This window comes from Brachyhypopomus gauderio, chromosome 1 (assembly GCF_052324685.1).
Source record: "Brachyhypopomus gauderio isolate BG-103 chromosome 1, BGAUD_0.2, whole genome shotgun sequence".
NCBI lineage: Eukaryota > Metazoa > Chordata > Actinopteri > Gymnotiformes > Hypopomidae > Brachyhypopomus > Brachyhypopomus gauderio.
Window position 1 is genome coordinate 2,190,049 of NC_135211.1, and position 24,976 is coordinate 2,215,024.

The 24,976-nt window shown below is 41.2% G+C and overlaps 1 protein-coding gene across 4 annotated transcripts in view; it reads right to left on the reverse strand.

The window, feature by feature from the left end:
* The window catches only part of ptpn5 (protein tyrosine phosphatase non-receptor type 5), a 182,497-nt gene that overhangs the window by 14,826 nt on the left and 142,695 nt on the right, over positions 1-24,976 (reverse strand). For all 4 annotated transcript variants that reach the window (XR_013131009.1, XM_077006761.1, XM_077006961.1 and 1 more), the window contains 3 exons: positions 22,675-22,759; positions 18,300-18,379; positions 9,347-9,484 (listed from right to left, as the gene is read on the reverse strand). Coding sequence is in view for 3 of the 4 variants with exons in the window: in XM_077006761.1 (XP_076862876.1) it covers positions 9,347-9,484; positions 18,300-18,379; positions 22,675-22,759 (303 nt within the window). In the remaining variant the exon portion in view is untranslated. The remainder of the gene's footprint in view (positions 1-9,346; positions 9,485-18,299; positions 18,380-22,674; positions 22,760-24,976) is intronic.

A 24,976-nucleotide genomic window follows, 5' to 3' on the forward strand; every position in this document is an offset into this window, starting at 1 on the left:
AACTCCAGAATGTCGAGCAGATGGTTAAAATCCTGTTTCAGAATCTCAGACTGTTGTTTGTAAACATCGCTAGAGCCGACATGTACAATCAGTCTTTCCGTAGCTGGATTGTCATGCAATATGTGTGGAATCATGGGTATCACTTCACAGACAGTAACACGAGGAAAGCAAAAGGCCTTAATACTGTTAACAGTCCCCAATTAGCAGCGTTTTGGGCTGTGGCGGTGTTCCTCGTCTCGTTTCACCGTTAATGCCTCGGCGGCTAACATGGTTAGCATCCCGATGGCTAACATGGTTAGCATCCCGATGGCTAGCATGGTTACCACCCCGATGGCCAACATGGTTAGCATCCCGATGGCTAACCCTATTAGCATGCTTATTAGATAGCTGTCGATTGGCACGAATTGCAAGCTGGTGGTTGGGACGACTCTTAGCATGCTTGTTAGCATGCAACTGGCTAACACAGTTTGCAGCCTGGTGGTTGGTCCGCAGATGGCCAGAGTTATTTGCATGCTTAGCAGCCCGACTGGAGTCGGATCTCTGATGCTGATTGGGGTGTGCTTGATGTCCTTGATGTCCTGGAGAGGGAGGCAGTATGTTGTGATGAGACTGCTCAGTTTCTGCTACTTCTGTTGTGGCAAGATCTTCATATCTGTTATCGAGAAGAATGTTCTTTTCTGAAGATTGCTGCTTGCTGCCGCTGCTGTGCTGGTTTCTGCTACGTTCCTTCCCCCGAACAAGAGTCCAGCCCTTATCATTGTTGTTGTTAACGGGATTAGGAGTTGAGGCCAAGATGAGCTTAGGCTTTGCCCCCAGCACATCCCAGCGACAATGGAGAGAAACGTCTCTTTCTTTGCCAGTCACAGGGACGGTTTTGTCAGCGGTTTGTGTGGCAAGAATCGAGTCCAGATATTCTTCCTCTTCCCTTATAGAATGTAAGGTATGGATTCTTTCCCTCTGAGATAGTTTGATACACTCAGAGCAAATAGATGATGTGGAAGCATGAGCCATAATCGCAAAAGCACCGGGCACACGAGGCTCAAATATCCAAGTTAAAAATCCAAAGTGCAAAATTAGTACCCAAGAAGTTCTGGCAGGTATTTCACAGCTGAAAACAATATCAGCTGCTGAAAAAACAGTGCACAAAAACTACTCACAAGGTTGAGGCGCAAAAAAAGGCTCACTCGCAGTGTCGGACTGTTGGAATGTAAAAAATGCTTACCAAGTGAAGTAATGAGTAATGGATCCTTTTAACTCGTAAAAATAACTTTAACTTGTAGATATAACTCAAATAAATGAAAGGACAGGCAGAGCTGACAGAAAAGCGTCTGTACAGGAGGAAAGCAGGAAGTAGGAAAACCTCATGAAAACTTTCATGATAGCATGAAAAAACCATTTAACAAACTGTATAAAGTTCCATTTCAAAGATCTTCCAGGAAGATATCTAGTGTGACATGGATGAAAACATGTGGCCCAGAGAGGAGTATCAGGATGTGCAGAAAAAAGTTACTATAATTTCTTATGATTTCTTATGTTTCAAGTTGTTGTGAATGTTTATATTAAGTTTCTAATTTTCGTGTCTTCCCCCAAACAGTTGTCTGTCTTTTATGAATTGGGATTTTTTTTTGTCAACAAATTGTAGTGCAAACAATACAGTGAAAAATATTTCTGTAAACATTTGATTCCAGCCCAATTTCTTGCTGTCAGTCTCACACATAAATTCATGTGTAATTGATGTGTGTTCTTGCAGGTGTTTCATTGAGTTTTGCTGTTTGGGATAACTGTTTTGAGAAATGCACTTGTGACGCCAATATAAATCATGATGTGAGAAACGTACCAAATCGACTGAGAAAAACTGTAATAGGTAACATGACATTGACAGTACCATCTCCGCTTATACCCTTAACACTAGAAGCGCCGCACCTCATTTACATACTTATACCTAGAAGCGCGGAGGGCCGGTCACCTCCTACTAGCGCCGTGTTGTTTTCACCTACTTAAAGCGTGCCTCGGGCGGTCAAAAGACTGCTGAGTCTTTACACAGGGGAGCTGGTACTGACACATAATTAACGCTAGATGGCGTTTTGCACAAAAGGAAGAATGAGCCGCCCAAACAAAATATTCGTAATGGTGACATTTGCACATAACGTCAATATGTTAACAAATTAATGTGACTAAACCTTTTAGAATCAGTGCCTTGTGACCTTGTTCTCAGTAGCTTCCCCATTGCCAGTTTTGTTTAGTTTAATATTGCATTTCCTGGTTTGTGCGAAAACGTAAATGCAAAATATAGTTTCAGTTTTGTTTCTTGGTTAGTGTAATAGTTTGCTTGGTTAGTGTAATAGTTTGCTTGGTTAGTGTAATAGTTTGCTTGGTTAGTGTAATAGTTTGCTTATTTGTCTGTGTGTTATTCTGTTGGCATATATGTCACTATATTACCACTGGCCCGCACCCCCACTGTGAAGCGTTCACGTCTTTTGTCTTGCTAATGCTACAGACTGTGCTGCAGCCTTCCACCCCCACATCCACAGAAAGCTTGTTCGATACTCAGAGTAGCAAAGTGAAGCCCGCAGACCGAGCTAAAGCAAGTTTGTTTGTATACTCAATGTTACGCCATTTCAAGTTTTAATGTCTAAAAGTTGTGCATGTTAGTGAATTGTAGGCTATGGTGAACATAACAAATCTACAAATAAATGTCTATAATGTTTTGTGTTAGACAAAGAACAAAAAGCATAAATAGGCAAAATTAATTACAAAAATATCATTATAAAAGGTAGGCTATGTACCTTTGCGTAACAAAATGCAAAATTATTAAAATGATACTTTTGATGGCTTCACGAATATAGTTGCCTCTCTCCTCTCTAATGTTCACTTTTATCTCGCCGTATTGTGTTGCCGTTTCAAATGAGGTGTTTGATCGGTGAATAGCCGATGTGTGATCCCATGTCCTAACGACCGTGTTATCACCGAGCATTATCACCATTCGCTGATTTACATGTAGCTTATATTGCATAAGTTTCGTTCCCCACCTCAAATTAAGTTCCATTTATGTAGTGAATTGTGAACTTGAGAATAAACCTCCACCACTGTGGTTAATGTTCATGCACTGTTTGAACAATATTTATTAATTACAGCCAGGTTTTGGATGTTGTAGAACACAGCTACAAGCCAACAACGGGTGCATCCCGTCTCTCTTTAGCGTATATTGCATAAGTTTCGTTCCTCACCTCAAATTAAGTTCCAGTTATGTAGTGAATTGTGAACTTGAGAATAAACCTCCACCACTGTGGTTAATGTTCATGCACTGTTTGAACAATATTTATTAATTACAGCCAGGTTTTGGATGTTGTAGAACACAGCTACAAGCCAACAACGGGTGCATCCCGTCTCTCTTTAGCCACTTGAATAAGTTTCGTTCCCCACCTCAAATTAAGTTCCATTTATGTAGTAAATTGTGAACTTGAGAATAAACCTCCACCGCTGTGGTTAATGTTCATGCACTGTTTGAACAATATTTGTTAATTACAGCCAGGTTTTGGAGGTTGTAGAACACAGCTACAGGCCAACAACGGGTGCATCCCGTCTCTCTTTAGCGTATATTGCATAAGTTCCGTTCCTCACCTCAAATTAAGTTCCAGTTATGTAGTGAATTGTGAACTTGAGAATAAACCTCCACCGCTGTGGTTAATGTTCATGCACTGTTTGAACAATATTTGTTAATTACAGCCAGGTTTTGGAGGTTGTAGAACACAGCTACAGGCCAACAACGGGTGCATCCCGTCTCTCTTTAGCGTATATTGAATAAGTTTCGTTCCCCACCTCAAATTAAGTTCCCTTTGTTTTGATTTGTGTCAGCTTCACACAACTCAACATTGAAAACACAGCTTAGGTGCAGTCTTTGCACATTTGCCACAGACCAGTCGCTTGCATGTCTGGCAGATGTCATACGTTTTGTTCCCTGAACATCTGCCGACTTGACATTGTTTTCTTTTTGAGGGCGGGCAAGGAGCTTCAGGTAAGATTCGCTTTTGTGCCACTGCTCTAGCCGCTTTCGCCATTTTCTGCTGTGCACACAGCTCCTTTACCAACTCGAGAATAAACCTTCGTCTGCTCAGGTTAACGTTCATGCACTGTTTGAACAATATATGTGCATTTATTGCAGCCAGGTCTAGAAGGTTGTAGAAAACCGCGACAGGCCAACGACGGGTGCCTCCCTTCACCGAATACAGTCGTGCCATTTGATCCATAACATCAATGCCACATTTAGTCGTGTTGTAATATGAAACAGTTTCAGGCAGTTTCTTTGTGCCATTATCAATTGAAACTGTCTGATGCATTGAGCTCAGGATGCATACATTTTTTTTTAGGTTTTGCCTGGTAAATCGTTATTTTTCCAGCCCGCAACACCTTGGTGGAAAATCTTTCAGACTGTGCCTGTGTACATGGGGGCATCTCACGTCTGATTTTATTCATCGTACCAAAAATAGTGGTTTTGTTCGCCAAAAGGGTGTTTGCAAGTGCCAATGAAGTGAAGAAATTGTCAGTCGTTACATTTCTTCCTTTACCCGTAAAAGGCTCCATCAAACGCAACACAATATTTTCAGACAACCGTTGACCAGCCGGCCTGCTTTCATCTTTCCCTAGATAGGGAATGGCGTTCAACATATATTTTGTTTCAACATCAGCGGCCACCCAGAACTTAATCCCAAATTTATCGGGTTTATTGGCCATGTACTGAGTGAAACGACAGCGAGCTTTAGTTGGGAATAGTTGCTCATCAACAGTTATGTTCTCACCAGGCGTGTAAGAAGCAATACTGTTTTTCACAAATTTATCAAATATCTCCGAGATCATGGCAAATTTATCAGCCGCAAGGCGGGCAGCCCTTGTGCTCTTGACATCAAAGCGCAGATAGCGCATGATATCTCTGAATGTCTGTCTAGACATTGTCTCTTTGAAAATGGGATTTCCTAAGTCAGCAGACCAGTATTCATCAAGTTTCATGCTTTTACCGGCTGTTATACCTCTCAAATAAACGAGACCCACAAATGCTTTCAGTTCGTCAGCTGTTAGTTTGAACTGAGCATTATTTCGTTCAGCCTCTGCCTCTGTGTATTTCAGAATTGCGCCCCACATTTCTGTGTCAATCAAACACTGTAAGCTGGTCAGTGGACTTTTAATTTTGTCCTTGGCATAACACGTAGGCCCTGGGGTTTCTCTCACAATATTGCACTCTTGTGCTCTACCCCGAGGTTTGCCAGCAGTTTGTTCAAACCACACCGTACGTCTTTGGCCTGAAATGAGTCACCACCACACTCAGTTTCAGAGTCCAATTCTGAATCAGATTCAAGATTCAGATCCATTTCACTTTCGCCCTCTCCATCCGACACCTCACATTGTTCGCCCTCCGATTCCATCTCATCAATATTGCACAGCATGTCCAGCACTTACTTTGGGGTGTACATGATTCTCTGTGCCATTTTTAAAATGCACTATGCAACCGTTCAAACGCTCAAACCAAGGAGTCACGCAAACTGTGTTGCTGTTCGATCACCCAAACCGAGCTTTCAAGCAAACTGTGTTGCTGTTCGATCACCCAAACCGAGCTTTCAAGCAAACTGTGTTGCTGTTCGATCACCCAAACTGAGCTTTCAAGCAAACTGTGTTGCTGTTCGATCACCCAAACCAAGCTTTCAAGCAAACTGTGTTGCTGTTCGATCACCCAAACCGAGCTTTCAAGCAAACTGTGTTGCTGTTCGATCACCCAAACCGAGCTTTCAAGCAAACTGTGTTGCTGTTCGATCACCCAAACCAAGCTTTCAAGCAAACTGTGTTGCTGTTCGATCACCCAAACCGAGCTTTCAAGCAAACTGTGTTGCTGTTCGATCACCCAAACCGAGCTTTCAAGCAAACTGTGTTGCTGTTCAAACGCCCAAACCGAGGAGTCACGCAAACTATGTTGCTGTTCAAACGCCAAAACCGAGCTTTCAAGCAAACTGTGTAGCCGTGTCCCGACGAATTTATAGCTCGCGTTGCCTCATGAATGCTATTGTGAATAAAGTGTTCATAACCGCACCGCCCATGCCATCATCTCAGTTTCGCTCGCAAAGGTATGCATTTAAGATATTGACTTGAAAAGTAGGCTAATTACCATTCGCAGAATTAAAGCATTTATTAGGCAAAGCAAGACTCTCTCACGGTTTGAAAACCATTGATGTAAACTTATATATAGTATATAATAAATAATATTAATAAATAAAGTATATATTTTAAGACTTTGGAAAGTGAAACACTTTTACTTTCGTTCAACGGACGAATTCCGTTTTGTCTTTACACAATAATCAGTTTGAACTTTGTGAATAATTTAGTTTTGAAAACTATTGATCTTTATTTAGTTATACTAAATATTAAATGACATACGAATCTTTGCGACACCTGCTGGCAGAAAAGAGAATCACAGTCTCGAAGTGTAGGCGACGAAGACAATATTACAGAGATACGAGCGAAATCGATTGAAACTAGCCTGTGCAGGGTTTCTTTTAACAATGTAAAAATACTAGTTTATTAAAAGGACAATTCTGGGAAAAGTCATGAAAGGAGAGTTCTGAAATTGGATTCAGTGCAAAGATTTTTTTTTTTTTGTGCTGCTGCGGTCAAGTGACCGGTGCTCTGCGCTTCTAGGTATAATTAGGTTGACCAGAGTAGACGCTTCTAGTAGACGTCACAGTAGTCAAATGACCGGAGCTTTGGCGCTTCTAGTGTTAAAAGAAAATGTTCCTGAAAAGCTATTACACAACTATTAGTATACACTATATTGCCAAAATTATTCACTCACCCATCCAAATTATCGGAATTAGGTGTTCCAATCACTTTCAAGGCCACAGGTGTATAAAATGAAGCACCTAGGCATGCAGCCATGCTTTTTACAAACATTTGTGAAAGAATGGGTCGCTCTCAGGACCTCAGTGAATTCCAGCATGGAACTGATAGGATGCCACCTGTGCAACAAATCCAGTCTTGAAATTTCCTCACTCCTAAATATTCCACAGTCAACTGTCAGTTGTATTATAAGAAAATGGAAGTTTGGTAATGACAGCAAATCAGCCACAAAGTAGTAGGCTGCAGATGCTGAAGTGCGAAGATGTCGCCAACTTTCTGCAGAGTCAATCACTACAGACATCCAAACTTCATGTGGCCTTCAGATTAGCTCAAGAACAGTGCGCAGAGAGCTTCATGGAATGGGTGTCCATGGTCGAGCAGCTGCATCCAAGCCATACATCAGCAAGTGCAATGCAAAGCATCGGATGCCACTGGACTCTAGATCAGTGGAGGCGCTTTCTCTGGAGTGATGAATCACACTTCTCCATCTGGCAATCTGATGGATGAGTCTGGGTTTGACGGTTGCCAGGAGATTGGTACTTGTCTGACTGCATTGTGCCAAGTGTAAAGTTTGGTGGAGAGGGATTATGGTGTAGGGTTGTTTTTCAGGAGCTGGGCTTGGCCCCTTAGTTCCAATGAAAGGAACAATGAATGCTTCAGCATACCAAGACATTTTGGACAATTCCATACTCCCAACTTTGTGGGAACAGCTTGGAGCTGGCCCCTTCCTCTTCCAACATGACTGTACATCAATGCACAAAGCAAGGTCCATAAAGACATGAATGGCAGAGTCTGGTGTGGATAAACTTGACTGGCCTGCACAGAGTCCTGACCTCAACCCGGTAGAACAACTCACAAGTGACCTCACAAATGGGACTGATGGACTGCCTTCCCAGAGTTCAAGCTGTTCTAGCTGCAAAGGGTGGACCAATGAAGTTTATCGAAATTTATTGGATATTTTAAACATTTTTAACAAATAAAAAAACTGAAAAGTGGGGTGTGCAATATTATTCGGCCCCTTTACTTTCAGGGCAGCAAACTCACTCCAGTGAGGATCTCTGAATGATCCAATGTTGTCCTAAATGATGATGACAAATAGAATCCACATGTGTGTATTCAAGTCTCCATATAAATGCACCGCTCTGTGATAGTCTGATCATGAAGACCAAGAAACACACCAAGCAGGTCCGATATACTGTTGTGGAGAAGTTTAAAGACAGATTTGGATGCAAAAGATTTTCCAAGCTTTAAACATCAAAATGAGCACTGTGCAATTGATCATATTGAAATGGGAGTATCAGACCACTGCAAATCTACCAAGACCCGTCACTCTAAACTTTCATCTCGAACAAGGAGAAGACTGATCAGAGATAAACCCAAGAGGTCCATGATCTCTCTGGATGAACTGCAGAGATCTACAGCTGAGGTGGGAGTCTGTCCATAGGACAACAATCGTACAGTCGTACACTGCACAAATCTGGCCTTCATGGAAGAGTGGCAAGAAGAAAACCATTTCTCAAAGATATCCATAAAAAGTCTCTTTTAAAGTTTGCCACAAGCCACCTGGGAGACACACCAATCATGTGGAAGAAGGTGCTCTGGTCAGATTAAACCAAAATTTAACTTTTTGGCCACAATGCAAATTAATATGTTTTGCATAAAAGCAACACAGCTCATCACCCTGAAAACACCATCAAGACCTGCAAAAGACCTGAGACTAGGACTGAGATTTATCTTCCAACAAGACAATCATCCAAAACATAAAGCAAAAATGGAATGGTTCACAAATAAACGTATCCAGGTGTTAGAATGGCCAAGTCAAAGTACAGACCTGAATCCAATCGATAATCTATGGAAAGAGCTGAAAACTGCTGTTCACAAACGGTCTCCATCAAACCTCACTGAGCTTGAGCTGTTTCGCAAGGAAGTCTCTTGATGTGGAAAACTGATGCCTTTGCTCCACCATGCTTGTGGTTCTTTTCATTAACTTGATAGTCAACAGAATTTTACTACCATTAGTAATTCTGTGGTGAAATATTCTCTCTGCATTGATGTTGAATACCAAGTAATTGTGCCACCTTCTTCTTGGTATCAAAAAGCACACGACTTATCTGCTCTGTTCATGATTCAGGTTGTCAATTTTAAAAACATCTCCCCTTATTTTGCAATTTCAGGAACCACCGCTTAAAATGCATATTTATTATCTGAATACTCATGAAAGAGGTGGTACAATATGCACACACAAACATCATCTGCACACACTAAAAAGCCTCTAGGCTTTAAATCAGCTCTGACATGCTTTTGTATTCATATATGCAAACTCATATGGCCCTATATTTGTAGTTTAAGATGCAAACTAAGTCACTAAGTACTAATATTAGTTAATACTCCTATTAACACTACTAAAAACAGATGGAATGCAAACTTGATTATAACAATATTATGTAGTAATATGCGTCTTGCTTACCTCATTCTTTTCCTCAATGTTGGTGATCATGACAATGATTGGGCAGTGTTGCTGCCACACCATCCTCCAGAAATCTCCCACAGTGTTTACAGTTGGACCCTGTGTGGCAATATATACCTTTTCTTGTCCACCATAGCCCTAAAACACACACATTGTAATTGCAGAATGGATTAAAGTAATGTTAGCAAAGAATACAATGTTTATCATTCATTTTATTTTATGTGGAACACATCATTCTTTTCAATCGTTTTGCATTATACATAAATAACTGCTTTTTTTCTTCCCATATACAGTGAGGAAAACAAGTATTTGAACACCCTGTGACTTTGCAAGTTCTCCCACTTATAAATCATGGAAGGGTCTGAAATGTTCATCTTAGGTACATGTCCAAAGATAAAAAAGATTTAAAGAAATCTTTGGCGGCAAGGCTCCGGGGGTAGTTGAGATCCACCCTGAGCTCCTTAAGGATCTGGATGTTGTGGGACTGTCCTGGCTGACACGTCTTTGCAACATCGTGTGTACATTGGTGGCAGTGACTCTGGACTGGCTAGTAGTAGTGGGTAGTGGTTCCCCTTTTTAAGAGAGGGGACCAGAGATTGTGCTCCAACTATCGGGGGATCACGCACCTCAGTCTCCCCTGTAAGGTCTATGCAGGGGTTCTGGAGAAGAGAGTCAGGTCGATAGTCGAATCTCAGTTACAAGAGGAATAATATGGGTTCCGTCCTGGTTTTATGGTAGACTGAGGCACTGGTGCTGTCATCTTGTCATTGCATGTGGTCACTGTCTCAGAATGCTCCCAAGTCTATGCTACCTTTTTAGCTAGGCTGTAATAATTTAACTTAATGCCGGAGTTGCTGCCATACTCCAGACATGTTTATAATATCATCTGTCCTGTATATGTCCTTATATAGAGCTAATTCTCCCTGTTTTATCTTCTCCACATGGCTGCCCGCCTACTCGAGGAACACTGAGATGAGGAGAGATGAGCCTTTCCAGAGATCCATCCTGGGCCGGCCACCTCCTGCCTAACCAGATATGATGGAGGATCAACCCACTGCCCTGACTAACCAGTGTGGATGATGGATAAAGGATGATGGATAGGACTAAACAGAAATTACATAAAGGACTCATGTATAACATTACCAACCATCAAGACGTTTGGGACTGTACAGGAATTACATAAAGAACTCATGTTTATAAATCCACACCAAGATGGACTTTATCCCTCACATCTTTTCCTTTTTTCTGTCTCTCTTTAAATTGTTGTTGTTGTCATGGTGACTGGCATGACAACAACAACAATTTAAAGAGCGAGTATTGTTTCCTCTCAAGGTTTCTTCCTCATGCCCTTAGGGAGTTTTTCCTTGCCACTGTCGCCCTTGGCTTGCTCACTGGGGGCTTGGACTCAGACAATTGTAAAGCTGCTTTGTGACAACAACTGTTGTAAAAAGCGCTATATAAATAAAATTTGATTTGATTTGATAATGTCAAAGCAGCCTAAACTCAAAAGCTCTTCCTCCCCTTGGATGATCTGAACACAACCTTGTGGTCCTTACTCCACAGTACAAGCCCCTGGTCCAAAGACATGCAGCAACCACCAGGACAGTGAGGAAGTGGTCACCTGAATATGTGGAATCACTGCTGTTTTGAGGCCACACAGTGGGATGTTCTCTGTGACCCACACAATCAGGACATTGATGAAGTTACATCATGTGTCACAGACTACATCAACTTTTGTGTGGACTCTGTTGTACCCTCTAAAACTATCAGTTGTTTTGCAAACAACAAGCCATGGGTTACAAGTAACCTAAAATATATCCTGAACCAGAAGAAGAGAGCCTTCAAGACAAGGGATAAGAAGGGTGCAAAGAGAGCTTAAAATAAGGATTAACACTAGAAGCGCCGCGCCTCATTTACATACTTATACCTAGAAGCGCGGAGGGCCGGTCATCTGACCGATTTCACCACCTCCTACTAGCGCCGTGTTGTTTTCACCTACTTAAAGCGCGCCTCGGGCGGTCAAAAGACCGCTGAGTCTTTACACAGGGGAGCTGGTACTGACACATAATTAACGCTAGATGGCGTTTTGCACAAAAGGAAGAATGAGCCGCCCAAACAAAATATTCGTAATGGTGACATTTGCACGTAACGTCAATATGTTAACAAATTAATTTGACTAAACCTTTTAGAATCAGTGCCTTGTGACCTTGTTCTCAGTAGCTTTCCCATTGTCAGTTTTGTTTAGTTTCATATTGCATTTCCTGGTTTGTGCGAAAACGTAAATGCAAAATATAGTTTCAGTTTTGTTTCTTGTTTAGTGTAATAGTTTGCTTGGTTAGTGTAATAGTTTGCTTATTTGTCTGTGTGTTATTCTGTTGGCATATATGTCACTATATTATCATGTACGTTCGCCACACCACTAACCCACTGGCCCGCACCCCCACTGTGAAGCGTTCACGTCTTTTGTCTTGCTAATGAAACAGACTGCGCTGCAGCCTTCCACCCCCACATCCACAAAAAGCTTGTTCGATACTCAGAGTAGCAAAGTGAAGCCCGTAGACCGAGCTAAAGCAAGTTTGTTTGTATACTCAATGTTACGCCATTTCAAGTTTTAATGTCTAAAAGTTGTGTATGTTAGTGAATTGTAGGCTATGGTGAACATAACAAATCTACAAATAAATGTCTATAATGTTTTGTGTTAGACAAAGAACAAAAAGCATAAATAGGCAAAATAATTACAAAAATATCATTATAAAAGGTAGGCTATGTACCTTTGCGTAACAAAACGCAAAATTATTAAAATGATACGGATGGCTTCACGAATATAGTTGCCTCTGTCCTCTCTAATGTTCACTTTTTTATCTTGCCGTATTGTGTTGCCGTTTCAAATGAGGTGTTTGATCGGTGAATAGCCGATGTGTGATCCCACGTCCTAACGACCGTGTTATCACCGAGCGTTATCACCATTCGGTGATTTACATGTAGCGTATATTGCATAAGTTTCATTCACCACCTCAAATTAAGTTCCATTTATGTAGTGAATTGTGAACTTGAGAATAAACCTCCACCGCTGTGGTTAATGTTCATGCACGGTTTGAACAATATTTATTAATTACAGCCAGGTTTTGGAGGTTGTAGAACACAGCTACAGGCCAACAACGGGTGCATCCCGTCTCTCTTTAGCGTATATTGCATAAGTTTCGTTCCCCACCTCAAATTAAGTTCCATTTATGTAGTGAATTGTGAACTTGAGAATAAACCTCCACCGCTGTGGTTAATGTTCATGCACTGTTTGAACAATATTTATTAATTACAGCCAGGTTTTGGAGGTTGTAGAACACAGCTACAGGCCAACAACGGGTGCATCCCGTCTCTCTTTAGCGTATATTGCATAAGTTTCGTTCCCCACCTCAAATTAAGTTCCATTTATGTAGTGAATTGTGAACTTGGGAACTTAGTTGGGAACAGTTGCTCATCAACAGTTATGTTCTCACCGGGCGTGTAAGAAGCAATACTGTTTTTCACAAATTTTTCACAAATTTATCAAATATCTCCGAGAACGCCCAAACCGAGGAGTCACGCAAACTGTGTTGCTGTTCGATCACACAAACCGAGCTTTCAAGCAAACTGTGTTGCTGTTCAAACGCCCAAACCGAGGAGTCACGCAAACTATGTTGCTGTTCAAACGCCAAAACCGAGCTTTCAAGCAAACTGTGTTGCTGTTCGATCGCCCAAGCAGAGTTTTCACTCAAACTGTGTAGCCGCGTCCCGACGAATTTATAGCTCACGTTGCCTCATGAATGCTATTGTGAATAAAGTGTTCATAACAGCACCGCCCATGCCATCATCTCAGTTTCGCTCGCAAAGGTATGCATTTACATACGTAACTTGCATTCTGCTTAATTCTTTTGTAATGCCAGTGTGTCAAAAGCAGCCATACATAATGTATGTATCTAACAGCTAGCCCTGGCGAAGAGGGATTATACCCGAGAGATCATTTCTTTGAGATATTGACTTGATAAGTAGGCTAATTACCATTCGCAGAATTCCTGCAAACTACTAAAGCATTTATTAGGCAAAGCAAGACGCTCTCACGGTTTGAAAACCATTGATGTAAACTTATATATAGTATATATTAAATAATATTAATAAATAAAGTATATATTTTAAGACTTTGGAAAGTGAAACACTTTCACTTTCGTTCAACGGACGAATTCCGTTTTGTCTTTACACAATAATCAGTTTGAACTTTGAATAATTTAGTTTTGAAAACTATTGATCTTTATTTAGTTATACTAAATATTAAATGACATACGAATCTTTGCGACACCCGCTGGCAGAAAAGAGAATCACAGTCTTGAAGTGTAGGCGACGACGACAATATTACAGAGATACGAGCGAAATCGATTGAAACTAGCATGTGCAGGGTTTCTTTTAACAATGCAAAAATACTAGTTTATTAAAAGGACAATTCTGGGAAAAGTCATGAAAGGAGGGTTCTGAAATTGGATCCAGTGCAAAGATATTATTATTTTTTGTGCTGCTGCGGTCAAGTGACCGGTGCTCGGCGCTTCTAGGTATAATTAGGTCGACCAGAGGCGGCGCTTCTAGTAGACGTCACAGCGGTCAAATGACCGGAGCATTGGCGCTTCTAGTGTTAAAAAGGCCAAAGAGGAGTACAGGACTAGGCTGGAGACCAAACTGAAAAATAACAACTCTTGTGATGTATGGAGAGGTCTGAAAGACATTACTGATTTCAACCTTAGCAGCTCTGGAGCAATAACCGATGGCAGTTATGAAAGGGCGAATGAGTTGAACCAGTTCTTTCTAAGGTTTGACCATGTCTCCCCCACTACCCCATTGTCCTCTGCTGGGTCTCCAGTTGTTTTGAACCTTATAACCCAGACCTGGGCAAACTTCGGCCCGTGGGCCACACCCGGCCCGTTGTGCGGCCACACCCGGCCCGTGAGAGGCCAATCATAAATGAAACAAATATCTATGTCGTGCGTGCAATACAACTGTGACGCTTTTATTTTGAAAGCGTTCCGTTTGTGTTAATTCTGTGTGGACGTACGTGTGTGTGTGTGTGAGCTGTGCGAGAAATACGGTCTCTGTGATCAGCGACAAGTTAAGGCTGAATTTATACTTTTGGGAGTTGCACCTCGCGCGAACCTCCGCAAACGGCGGAAAATTTACGTGACGAATTTTAATGTTGCATTGTGTTCCAGGTTTGAAAAGTGCTGGAATTTAGGCTAAAGTACTTGAAAATGCTTGAAATTGTAACTGTATTTCGATTCACAACAAATAGCTGACTGAACAGGGGGGTATTCCAGAAAGCGGGTAAGTAAACTCAGAGTTAACGAAAGCTCAGGGTTTTCCGTTCCAGAAACAGAGCTTAGAGAGAACCTGAGTCAACTGGGAAATATTGAAATTGACCTTGAAAGTGCCGTAGAAGTGCTTTAAAGCTAGGTTTAAGCCAGGTTTATACTTGACGCGGCGCGAGGGTCTGCGCGGCGAAAATTATGTAATCGCGGTGGCGAGGGCCTCACGCGCTGTTGATTCACAAGGTCGTGCACCTCTCGAATTTTGTAACTTCGCGCGCGCGCCACGCTTCAGTGCAATGAACAAAGTCATGTTTGCAGGGTTCATACACCTACAAGGTGGAATTAAAGCATTTATACGTCACTTTCAATGTCCATTTCAATATTTCCCAGCACTTAATTAAGTTAAATATTTATACATATATTCGAAATGATCCGAAATAATTCGCTTTTTTATCACATTTATTTTCAAAACGCCCAATCTTAACGTCTTCACGTTCTCTCATGTTTCGTCCTGGAATTACAAGAGGCTCGTATGTGTTAACGTAATACAAGAAAACTGTTCATTCAGATGGCTATTTGTTGTGAAACGAAGTAGTTACAATTTCAAACATTTTCAAGTATTTAGCCTAAATTCCAGCACTTTTCAAATCTGAAACAAAAAGCAACATTAAAATTGGTCAGGTAAATGTTCCTTCCCCTGTTTTTGAGGGGTGTTTCTTTATACCAACACACATCGTTTCGGAGAACACTGCACAGAATGTGACGCGGCAAGTATAAACGCCTCCTCCGTTCGCGGAAGAGGTGGGCGGAGCCACTGTGATGACGTCATTATTGTGTGTGTGGCCCTCTGACACAATTCAGGTTTCTCATGTGGCCCCTTGTAAAAATTAATTGCCCACCCCTGTTATAACCTCACCAGAACAGCTACCACCATTAACAGCTCTCATCTCCTCCATACCAAACATTTACACCTTCTCTGACAGTAATGCTCCTTCCACTACTCCCGCTCAGGACGAGTTGAGTAGCAGTGTACCAACTTTCACTGCTGACCAGGTGAAGAAGGAGCTGAAGAAACTAAAACAGTGCAACGCTGCAGGGCCGGACGGAATTCAGCCTAAGCTGCTGAATCTGTGTGCTGAGCAGCTGTGTGGAATACTTCAGCACATCTTCAATCTGAGCTGAAGGGGTGTCACGATTCTCTAAATCCTAGATTCGATTAGATTTCCAATAGGGTCACGATTCGTATATAAAAAAAAAACAGGAACAGTCATGTACAATATAATAGAACAAATAGAGCTTTAACAAACTAAACTTTATCCTACAAAATTTCTTTAAAAACTATTTCTTTAGTGTCTTCATACATGGAGGGCAACACTTTAGTTGTAAGATGCGACCTTATACTTTCGTGAGTGACCGTAGCGCACGACTCTGCACACCGAACCTGAGCGAACAGCTGAGGCGTGTATACTTGGCTCGTCACATTCTTTGGTCTCCGAAACGATATGTGGTATTATAAATAAATACCTCTCAAAAACAGGGGAAGGAACATTTATCTGATGAATTTTAATGTTGTATTGTGTTCCAGGTTTGAAAAGTGCTGGAATTTAGGCTAAAGTACTAATGCTTGAAATTGTAACTACTTTGTTTCACAACAAATAGCTGACTGAACTGTTCTCTTGTATTACGTTAAGACGTTAAGATTGGGCGTTTTGAAAATAAACAACAATTAAATAATGTGCTGGGAAATGGACCTTGAAAGTGGCGTACAAGTGCTTTAATTTCACCTTGTAAATGTGTATGAACCCAGCAAACATGACTTGGTTCATTGCGCGGAAGCACAGCATGAGCGAAGTTACAAAATTTGAGAGGTGCACGACCTTGCGAATCGCCAGCGCGCAAGACCCTCGCGCAAGGGCGGAGCCACCGCGATTATGTCGTTTTCGGCGCACGGACCCTCGTGCTGCACTCGACGCATCCAGTATAAACTAGACTTTACTTTGCGCAGTGTGGGTGCTTGCGTAGCTTAGAGGGAGTGATCGTCAATCCTCTTTTTGACTTCGAGGCTCGAGATTGTGACATAATTTCGATCAATTTCGATTAAATATGGAAATTGTGACACCCCTACTGAGCTGCAGTCAAGGAAGGGTTCCGGTCAGGTAGAAAACTTCTTGTGTGGTTCCTGTCCCCAAGAAGAAGCATCCAGTGGAACTAAATGACTATTGGCCGGTCAAATGACCGGTGCTTGGCGCTTCTAGTGTTAAAAAAACAACCGGCAAAAAAGCGAAGACCCACAAATTACTTTTGCCCAATATCTTATAAAAACCCATGCTGAAGCGTAAAGTGGTGCGAGATCACTGTAACACAATACAAAAACCAGTATGAACTACCCTACACCTGAAATTAAGAGCAACATTAATATAAAAACTGTACATTCAGAAGAAAATATCAACTTAAATGTACAATCAAAAAGAAAATGTGAATGAGTGGCAGCACAAACATGAATCACATCCTTAGCAACATTTCTCTGGGTGACAGTATGTTCAGTGAACAAATCATAGAATGAACGAGAGCCCTCAGTTCATGAAAGAATCAGAGAGTGAACGAGAGCCCTCAGTTCAGTGAACGAATCAGAGAATGAACGAGAGCTTTCAGTACAGTGAACGAATCACTGAGCAAGCTCAGTTCCCCAATGAATTTCTCCGCCTCCAGATTTGCGGGTGATTCGGTGATTCACAGACCACACAGCAGTTCGTCTGCCGGCCTACATGGTCGCTGCTGAGCTCAACTACTGAACTGAAAAAGGAACGAATCAGCTGAGGAAGTGATTTGTTTATTTGAACAAATCATTCGCGAATGACACAACACTATTTTAAATGTTATCCATTGCAAAATTTTGATATTTTATACAAATATTTGTAGTAACAACGTTTGCTTAAACTGCAGACTTCAATTTAGCAAAACTTGCAGAATTTGTGTAAAGCTATCAGAAGTTTTACTCCTTTGAAAAATATTAAATATAGTGGCTCACAAATGCAAATACAACTGAAACATTAAGTTGTATTTTTTTTTATTAACAAACAATCTTGTTTTGTACAATTAAATGTACGTGTCTGGTCACAGATGTAAGCCATCAGCAAAATTTTTGATTGGGTTTCAGCTTGAACAAAGATGAATTTACTGGAATGAAAGAATTTTGTTTGTGCCATCTGAAATTAATATTTTGATGTAGTATCATAACATAGGAAGCTTTTTAAACTAGAAATCTGAACTCTGAATATCCTTGTCACGTTACAGCCCCGGACCTCTCCCTTTGGGCGTGTGTAGGTGTAGTACTTGTCTAAATATGTACTGTCTGTGGGTTTGGTTGTGTGTGATGCTTCTCATTAATATAATGTGCTGCACACGGTACTTGTTAGGTGTTATGTATATATTGTGAATGTTAGTTTTGTCCTGTACTTGTCTTTGTGAGTCTCAATTATGTTATATGTGCTTCTGCCACGCTATTGAGCACGGCTCGTTATTGTCATAAATAAACCATGTTTGCATGATGAACACTCATATCGGCGTCCTCAACCCCTCACACGTTACAATCCACAACAAAATCTGACATTAATTTCCAATCTACTTACCTTCAAATAGTTAGCATTGATGTAGGTGCTGAGAAAGTCGTCATCATCTGTTGTTTGAAGGCAAACTCTACTGTGTGTGTCTGAAACAAACATTGATGAGCATTGTTAAGAACAGAACTTGTCTTTTTTAAGAACATATGCAGATATATATTCTCCCATATAGGGAAGATCTAATTAGGAGTGTAACAGTACACAAACTTTACTGTTCAGTTCACGCCATGGTACGTCTCCCATGAATTTCGAATTCGATATAGTTGGGAGAAAAAAAATGAAGAGGCTGGAAGGAAGAGTACTGAAACAGCCTACTACATGCTACTACAGCCTACTACAGATTTTACAATGTCGTTTCTGTTTTGGTATCAGTTTCGGGTCCGCATGAGACAATCATTTTGAGACATCAATAGGGTCCACCTATTCGTGACCTGTGCTTTAGATCCATGTTCTGAATCAGGGCTGATTCCAGGATCAGAGCTTTAGAGGTGCAAAACGTGATGAAAATCCTGCACTGTGACTGGTGGAAGAAAGACTCCAGCCACTTAAATTTTTTCACAATTTTGTCAAAAATTTCACAAAAAAAAATCAACATCAATACACGTGAATCACATGAAAATGGTTTATTTCAAATTCTCAGTTATTCATTTTTTGGTTTTTAATTTTCTGTATCAGACTTGAACAACATTCATAGTCTCTTTGTCACTCTGGTTTCAATATGCCCCTTATGCATCTGAATCAGAATCAGCATTCCAAAACACTGCATAAATCTACTGCACAAATCTATATCTACCTTGTTACCTAGCCGCTGTACTACTCTGACATATCAGCATAATTTCATTTTGATAAAGTGGAGTGCCATACCTATAACATTTTCTAGCTTGTTAAGGTAAATTAGTCAACTTGCTACTTAATGATCCTAGGTGTATGCGGCAACTGTAAAACCTATCCAAAATTTGTAAAACATATCCAAAAAAAGTTGAAAATGCAGCTTTGCCTGCTCGATGTAGATTTATGCCGTTTTGTAGATTGCTATCTATAATTCTACGTGCATTTTACATATTGTTTGCTTCGGACATTAGTTTTTAACGAACTATATGTAACTTCAGATTCACTGATTCACCAATCAAAATTTGTCCTCCACATTTACCTATCTGTGCAGTTGGAACACACATACACACTAGTGATTACTGTGGTGCTCACATGACCACATTAGAGCCTTGGTACAACAAGCATACGGGAAGTCTCAAATGAGCCACGCAAATCCTGAACGTAAATGGCGAAATTCTAAGTTATTGATTATCCATACAGCAAAATATTATTGGCTTTAATAGAAAAACATTACAATTCAAGACTTCTATTTAAAAGTTTCTAGCCTAACGAGGAGTTATGAACAAATCAAATCACTAATCCCAGTAGAGTGCAGCAGTAACAATTTTATGAAGTTCTTTAATGATAAGATTGATAAAATTTGACTCTTTTGGAGTCCTTTTCCCTGGTCGTGAGGAGCTTATTTCATTGGTAAAATCTGCCAAGCCCTCCACATGCATACTAGATGCCGTACCCACCCATCTACTGAAATAATTACTGCACAGCAATGTAGAACCTTTGCTTACTATAATTAACAATTCTCTGAGCCTGGGCTACATTTCCAGTTCATTTAAACTTGCAGTCATCAAGCCCGCTAATTAAAAAACCTGGTCTTATATCCAAAATTTTTGAGTAAGTAATTTCTTTGCAACTCTGTCTACAGAGTGTACTGTACTACTGTAGCTGTCTACATACAGCCAATCGTGAGAAATCCAGCTTTGAATTTGTTGTTGAAAACACATAGACCATGTGGGTCTCTTTAAATTATCATTTGAAAGGCAAGTTTATGATGCAAGATGACAATGTTTTGTCACCTAAAATTCATTTACTAACAAAGCTTCAATATCACACTCTAAAACAGTAGAGAAAATGTTGGTGAATACCTTTAATTGCTTGCTTACTTCATTGCTGAGAACAACAAACAATTCTCAACCTATCAGCAACATCACAGCATTGTGTTACGTTATCTGTCCACGAATTGCAAAGCTACACATGTCTACTCTGGAATCCAGTCATTTTCATTGGACCAGAGTGAGCTGGTGACTTTGAATGACAGCTTTTCCCACCTCTGCCTGGTGAGGTTTGAAAGTGAGAGGGGTAGTGGGCCAACCAAGAAGCCTTAACTGCGACAACCTAATACCTTCAAAATGACTGAAAGATGTTCTACACAACAGTTCACTCAAAAATGAAAAGGTTAACACCTCACTTGCCATGATTCGTGAATGTTTGTCTTTGACAAGGACATGCGCAAAACAACAAGCCATCTGGGTTGTAAACATGCTAACCTAAGGTAGGCTAAGCTAAGATAAGCTAAGCTTTCCAGAACACACGCAATTGACTCTGTTTGGCGAACCTGAAGCATTGATGTTTTGATTGCATATACTTTTGGACATCATAGAAAAGAAAAGGCTTTTGTCACCTTATCGTGGTAGAGGACTTTGCGTGCCTACATGATCATAGGAGCTAGGTTGTCTGGGTCAATGCTCCTGGTAGGGTCTCCCAAGGCAAATTGGTCCTAGGTGATGGGCCAGACAAAGAGTAATCCAAAAACCCCTATGGAATTCAGAAATAAGAGGACCTAGCTACCCTTACCCGGATCAGGGGGCAAAGGGTGTGGTACTATGGACATTCCTTGAGACATTTAATGCACAGTGTTGTGTAACTCTAATACTTGCATTAAAAGTGCTCGATTATCAGAGATTATTATCAGAGATGATAAGTTCCACTTCTACATATAAACACTGTACATCCCCAAAGTCAAAACTGGATTTTTGACATTTTCTTCTGTATTAGAGGCTGTCAAATTAGATTATTTAATCTATAATAAATATAATAATTATGGAAATATAAGCTTTGAGGTGAATCAGTATGTTGGCCCAACTGTCTACTTCAGTTTGAGTCCTGAATGATCATTTTGCTATATGTACACCTTGTTTAGTGTTAACCGGATGGCTTACTGAATCGGGCGCCATTTTGAAATATGCGATTGCAGCACACTGTCCTATCCCTTAATTCAAATGGAGGCTTTCGGAGAAGAGAAAAAATGGTGGAAGGTAGTGAGTCAGCTGTTTACAAATATAAGTAAGATACATCAGTGTATATGCAGAAATAGTCAAGTCAAATGTATTTATATAGTCACAAAGCAGCTTTACAATTGTATGTGTCCAGATCCCTAATGAGCAAGCCAGAGGTAGCAGTGGCAGGGAAAAACTCCCTATGATGGTGGGGATTAGGGAGAAACCTTGGAAGGACCAAGACTCAAAAGGAAACCCACCCTTCATTGTTAGACCCTTTTACTTAAAATTTTATTTTGCCCTCCCGAGGTGAAGTGGCCAGTGTTAATTATTGGTTTGTGACCATGCCACTCCAGAGCACCGAACAGGTCTGCACCATGAGTGGAAAAGGGATCTGTTTATAGTGGTAATAGATTAGCAATTAATGAGTGTGTTCTAAGTGTTCACTGTGAATTTGATCAATTGTTGAATTAATCACAATCTGAGGTGTAGTGTTGCCACCTGTCCCGGTTTTCCCGGGACTGTCCCGGTTTTTCCCGGGCTGTCCCGGTTTGTCCCGGTCCCGGCAAAAAAACTAGTTAGTTCAAACCATGATTCAGACTGTTTCTGCACACTTTAAATCTGTTTTTTTTCTCGCTGTGTCCACAGATGTGAATATGTGACAACAGATTACACTCGCCACCCTGTGTCAGTATGACAGTGTCCTTGTTTTTTGTCTGACCTAGGTGGCAACCCTACTGAGGTGTGATCTATAAACGTGAGCCAATTGAGTAAATTTAACCTGTCATAACGAGTATAAATTGCACCCCTACTGTGGTCTAGTGGTCTACTTAATCAGTCTCTAGGGGGGATATACATGTAACGTATCGTAAAGTAAGTATTAGAAGGAAGCCGCTGTAACAGATGAAACCTGTCGAACCCAGCGCCCCATCTACATTGCTGGTTTCACCCATAATCTTTCAGTTTAAAGGGATAGGGGCGCTACATAAATAAATTTGACTTTGAAGTTACTGAGACGTTTCATTACCTCCTGCCTTTGATGCCAGTGGCACTGGAGAAACTGCATGGAGCTTACATGTTCACCACCCTGGATATGTGGAATACCTAGTCTAATTTTAATCAGTTTTTTCTCATTGGTTTGGCAAACCTAGAGGATCACCTTGGGAAGTGTCTCAAATTCAGTTCCTATAACACTGTAGCACTCCAATAACACAGAGTGCTATTTATGGTTTCAAATATTTTTTAAAAGGATTACATCATGTACTCTTAGGAATACTCACTTGGTAGTATGGTTTTGTAACGATTCTTTCTCACCACACCTGGTATGTTGTATTCCTTTGGGTCAACAAAGTTCATTGGTGTTTCCTATTCAAACAAGAATAAAAACAAAGTCATTTAGATGAGAGATTTACCAATAAATTTCATAAAATGTTGAAGCAAACAACAAATGCTTTATTCAGGCCAAAGACATTGTCCCCATTTACATGTTACAAAAGAGACCTTTGTTTGTTGCTTGCTACCATTTTTAGAGGGACCATGTTTTGCCTAAAGTGGCAAAATTTGCTTCCAGTGGTTTATTAATATACCTTGTAGTTCCTGGCACTTGCACCTTGTTCTCTGACCTGCACACCCAAAATGTCATGGAATGCGAATGAATGTAGTACAGCGAGTGAGCTATGTTCACCAGAGGCACTTAGCTTGCAAGTGTGCACGATCAGTTGCCAGTGGACTGGTGGGGAAGTGATTACCGGACAGCAGACAAGCTCTATTAGAATCAAATAGAGCTCCTGTGCGCTGATGGCAATTGGAAATAGTGGCAGTTGGCAAGCAATGGAGGGACTGAGAGTGACCTTCAAGTTGAGCTGGCATGCTGTGAGAAGGCAAAGTCCCTGAATGGACCTTCCATTTAGATTACTTCTGGACATGTTTCTTCCATCCAGCATGTTAATATCGTCAATGACCTATTTTTGTCATAGTTTTCATCAACAATTTTTTCTTCATGATAAAAATTACGGTAACTAAATAAAAACTACATATAAGGATAAAAACTATGAAATTCATCAACACTCATCAACAAACAAAAAGCATATATGGAGAGGCGCCACAAGTCATTTAAACCATCTAAACCTTAGAAGACCACACGTTTGTGCAGAAGCCATTTTCAGTCCATTTTGAGACATTTTTGAGCCTCTTGTACTAGTATACTTTCTTATCCGCTTACCCGGTATGGGTTGCGGGGGCAGTAGCCTCAGCAAAGAAGCCCAGGTTTCCCTCTGCACAGTCACCTCTTCTAGCTCTTCTGGGGGGACACAGAGGCATTCCTAGAACAGCCGAGAGATATAATCTCTCCAGCATGTCCTGGGTCTTCCCCAGGCCTCCTCCCAGTTGAACATGCCTGGAGCACCTCCCTTGGGATGCGCCCAAGTGGCATCTGCACCAAATGCCCGTACCACCTCAACTTGCTCCTCTGGAGGACCAGCGACTCTACTCCATGAGGATGACCATGCTCGGATGACCATGCTCCGTACCTTATCTCTAAGGCAGAGCCCAGACACCCTGCAGAGAAAATTAATTTCAGCCACTTGTATTTGTGATCTTATTCTTTCGGTCACTACCCAGAGCTTGTGACCATAAGTAAGAGTCGGAAAGTAGATTGACCAGTAAAGCAAGAGCTTTGCCTTTTGGCTCAGCTCCCTCTTCACCACCGGTAAAGCGTCAGCAATACTGCAGCTGCAACAACGATCTGCCTGTCTCTGAACTGCCATTTGGTGCATAAGCACAACCAACAGTCAGAGCCCGTTCCCCAACCCAAAGGCACAGGGATGTAACCCTCTTGTTTACCAGGGAAAACCCCAACACACAGGAAGCGAGCCAGGGAGTTATAAGTAAGCCCACTCCAGCCATCTGTCTTTCACCCTGGGCAACTCCAGAAAAGAATAAAGTCCAGCCTCTCTCGAGAGAGAAATGGTTCCAGAACCCAAACTGTGTGTTGAGGTGAGCCCAACTATATCTAGTTGATCTCTCTCAGCCTCACACAACAGCTCAGGCTCCTTCTCAACCAGAGAGGTTACATTCCATGTCCCAAGAGGCAGCTTCAGTACCCGAGGATTGGTACGACATGGCCCTTGCTTTCGATCACTGCCCAATCCACAAAGCACTGAACCCCTAGTACTATGAGTGAACCCACGTGTCTCCTTCGGGCTGTGCCCCATAGGTAGAAACATGGCCACAAGGCACTCGCCAAGGACCCCCTCCCCCAGGTCTAGCTCCAGGGTGAGGCCCTGGCAACCCAGATTCGAGCAAGGGTATCTGGGTCCTGTTATTTCTAAATTCTATAGGGGCTTTTTGATTACTTTTTGTCTGACCCAATAAAATAAAAAATATTGAACACATAGTACCACAGCCTTGTCCAAATGTGACACACCCTGATCCAAGACACTGGCCCATCATCAAGAGCATGCAACAATTTTTTTTTGCTAAAACAACGTTGGACAGAAAGATTAGAAAATTCCAAATGAAGTGATAATATAACATAAAATGAATGTTATGTTAATAATAGGCCAAGAGATAGGTCCAAGAGTC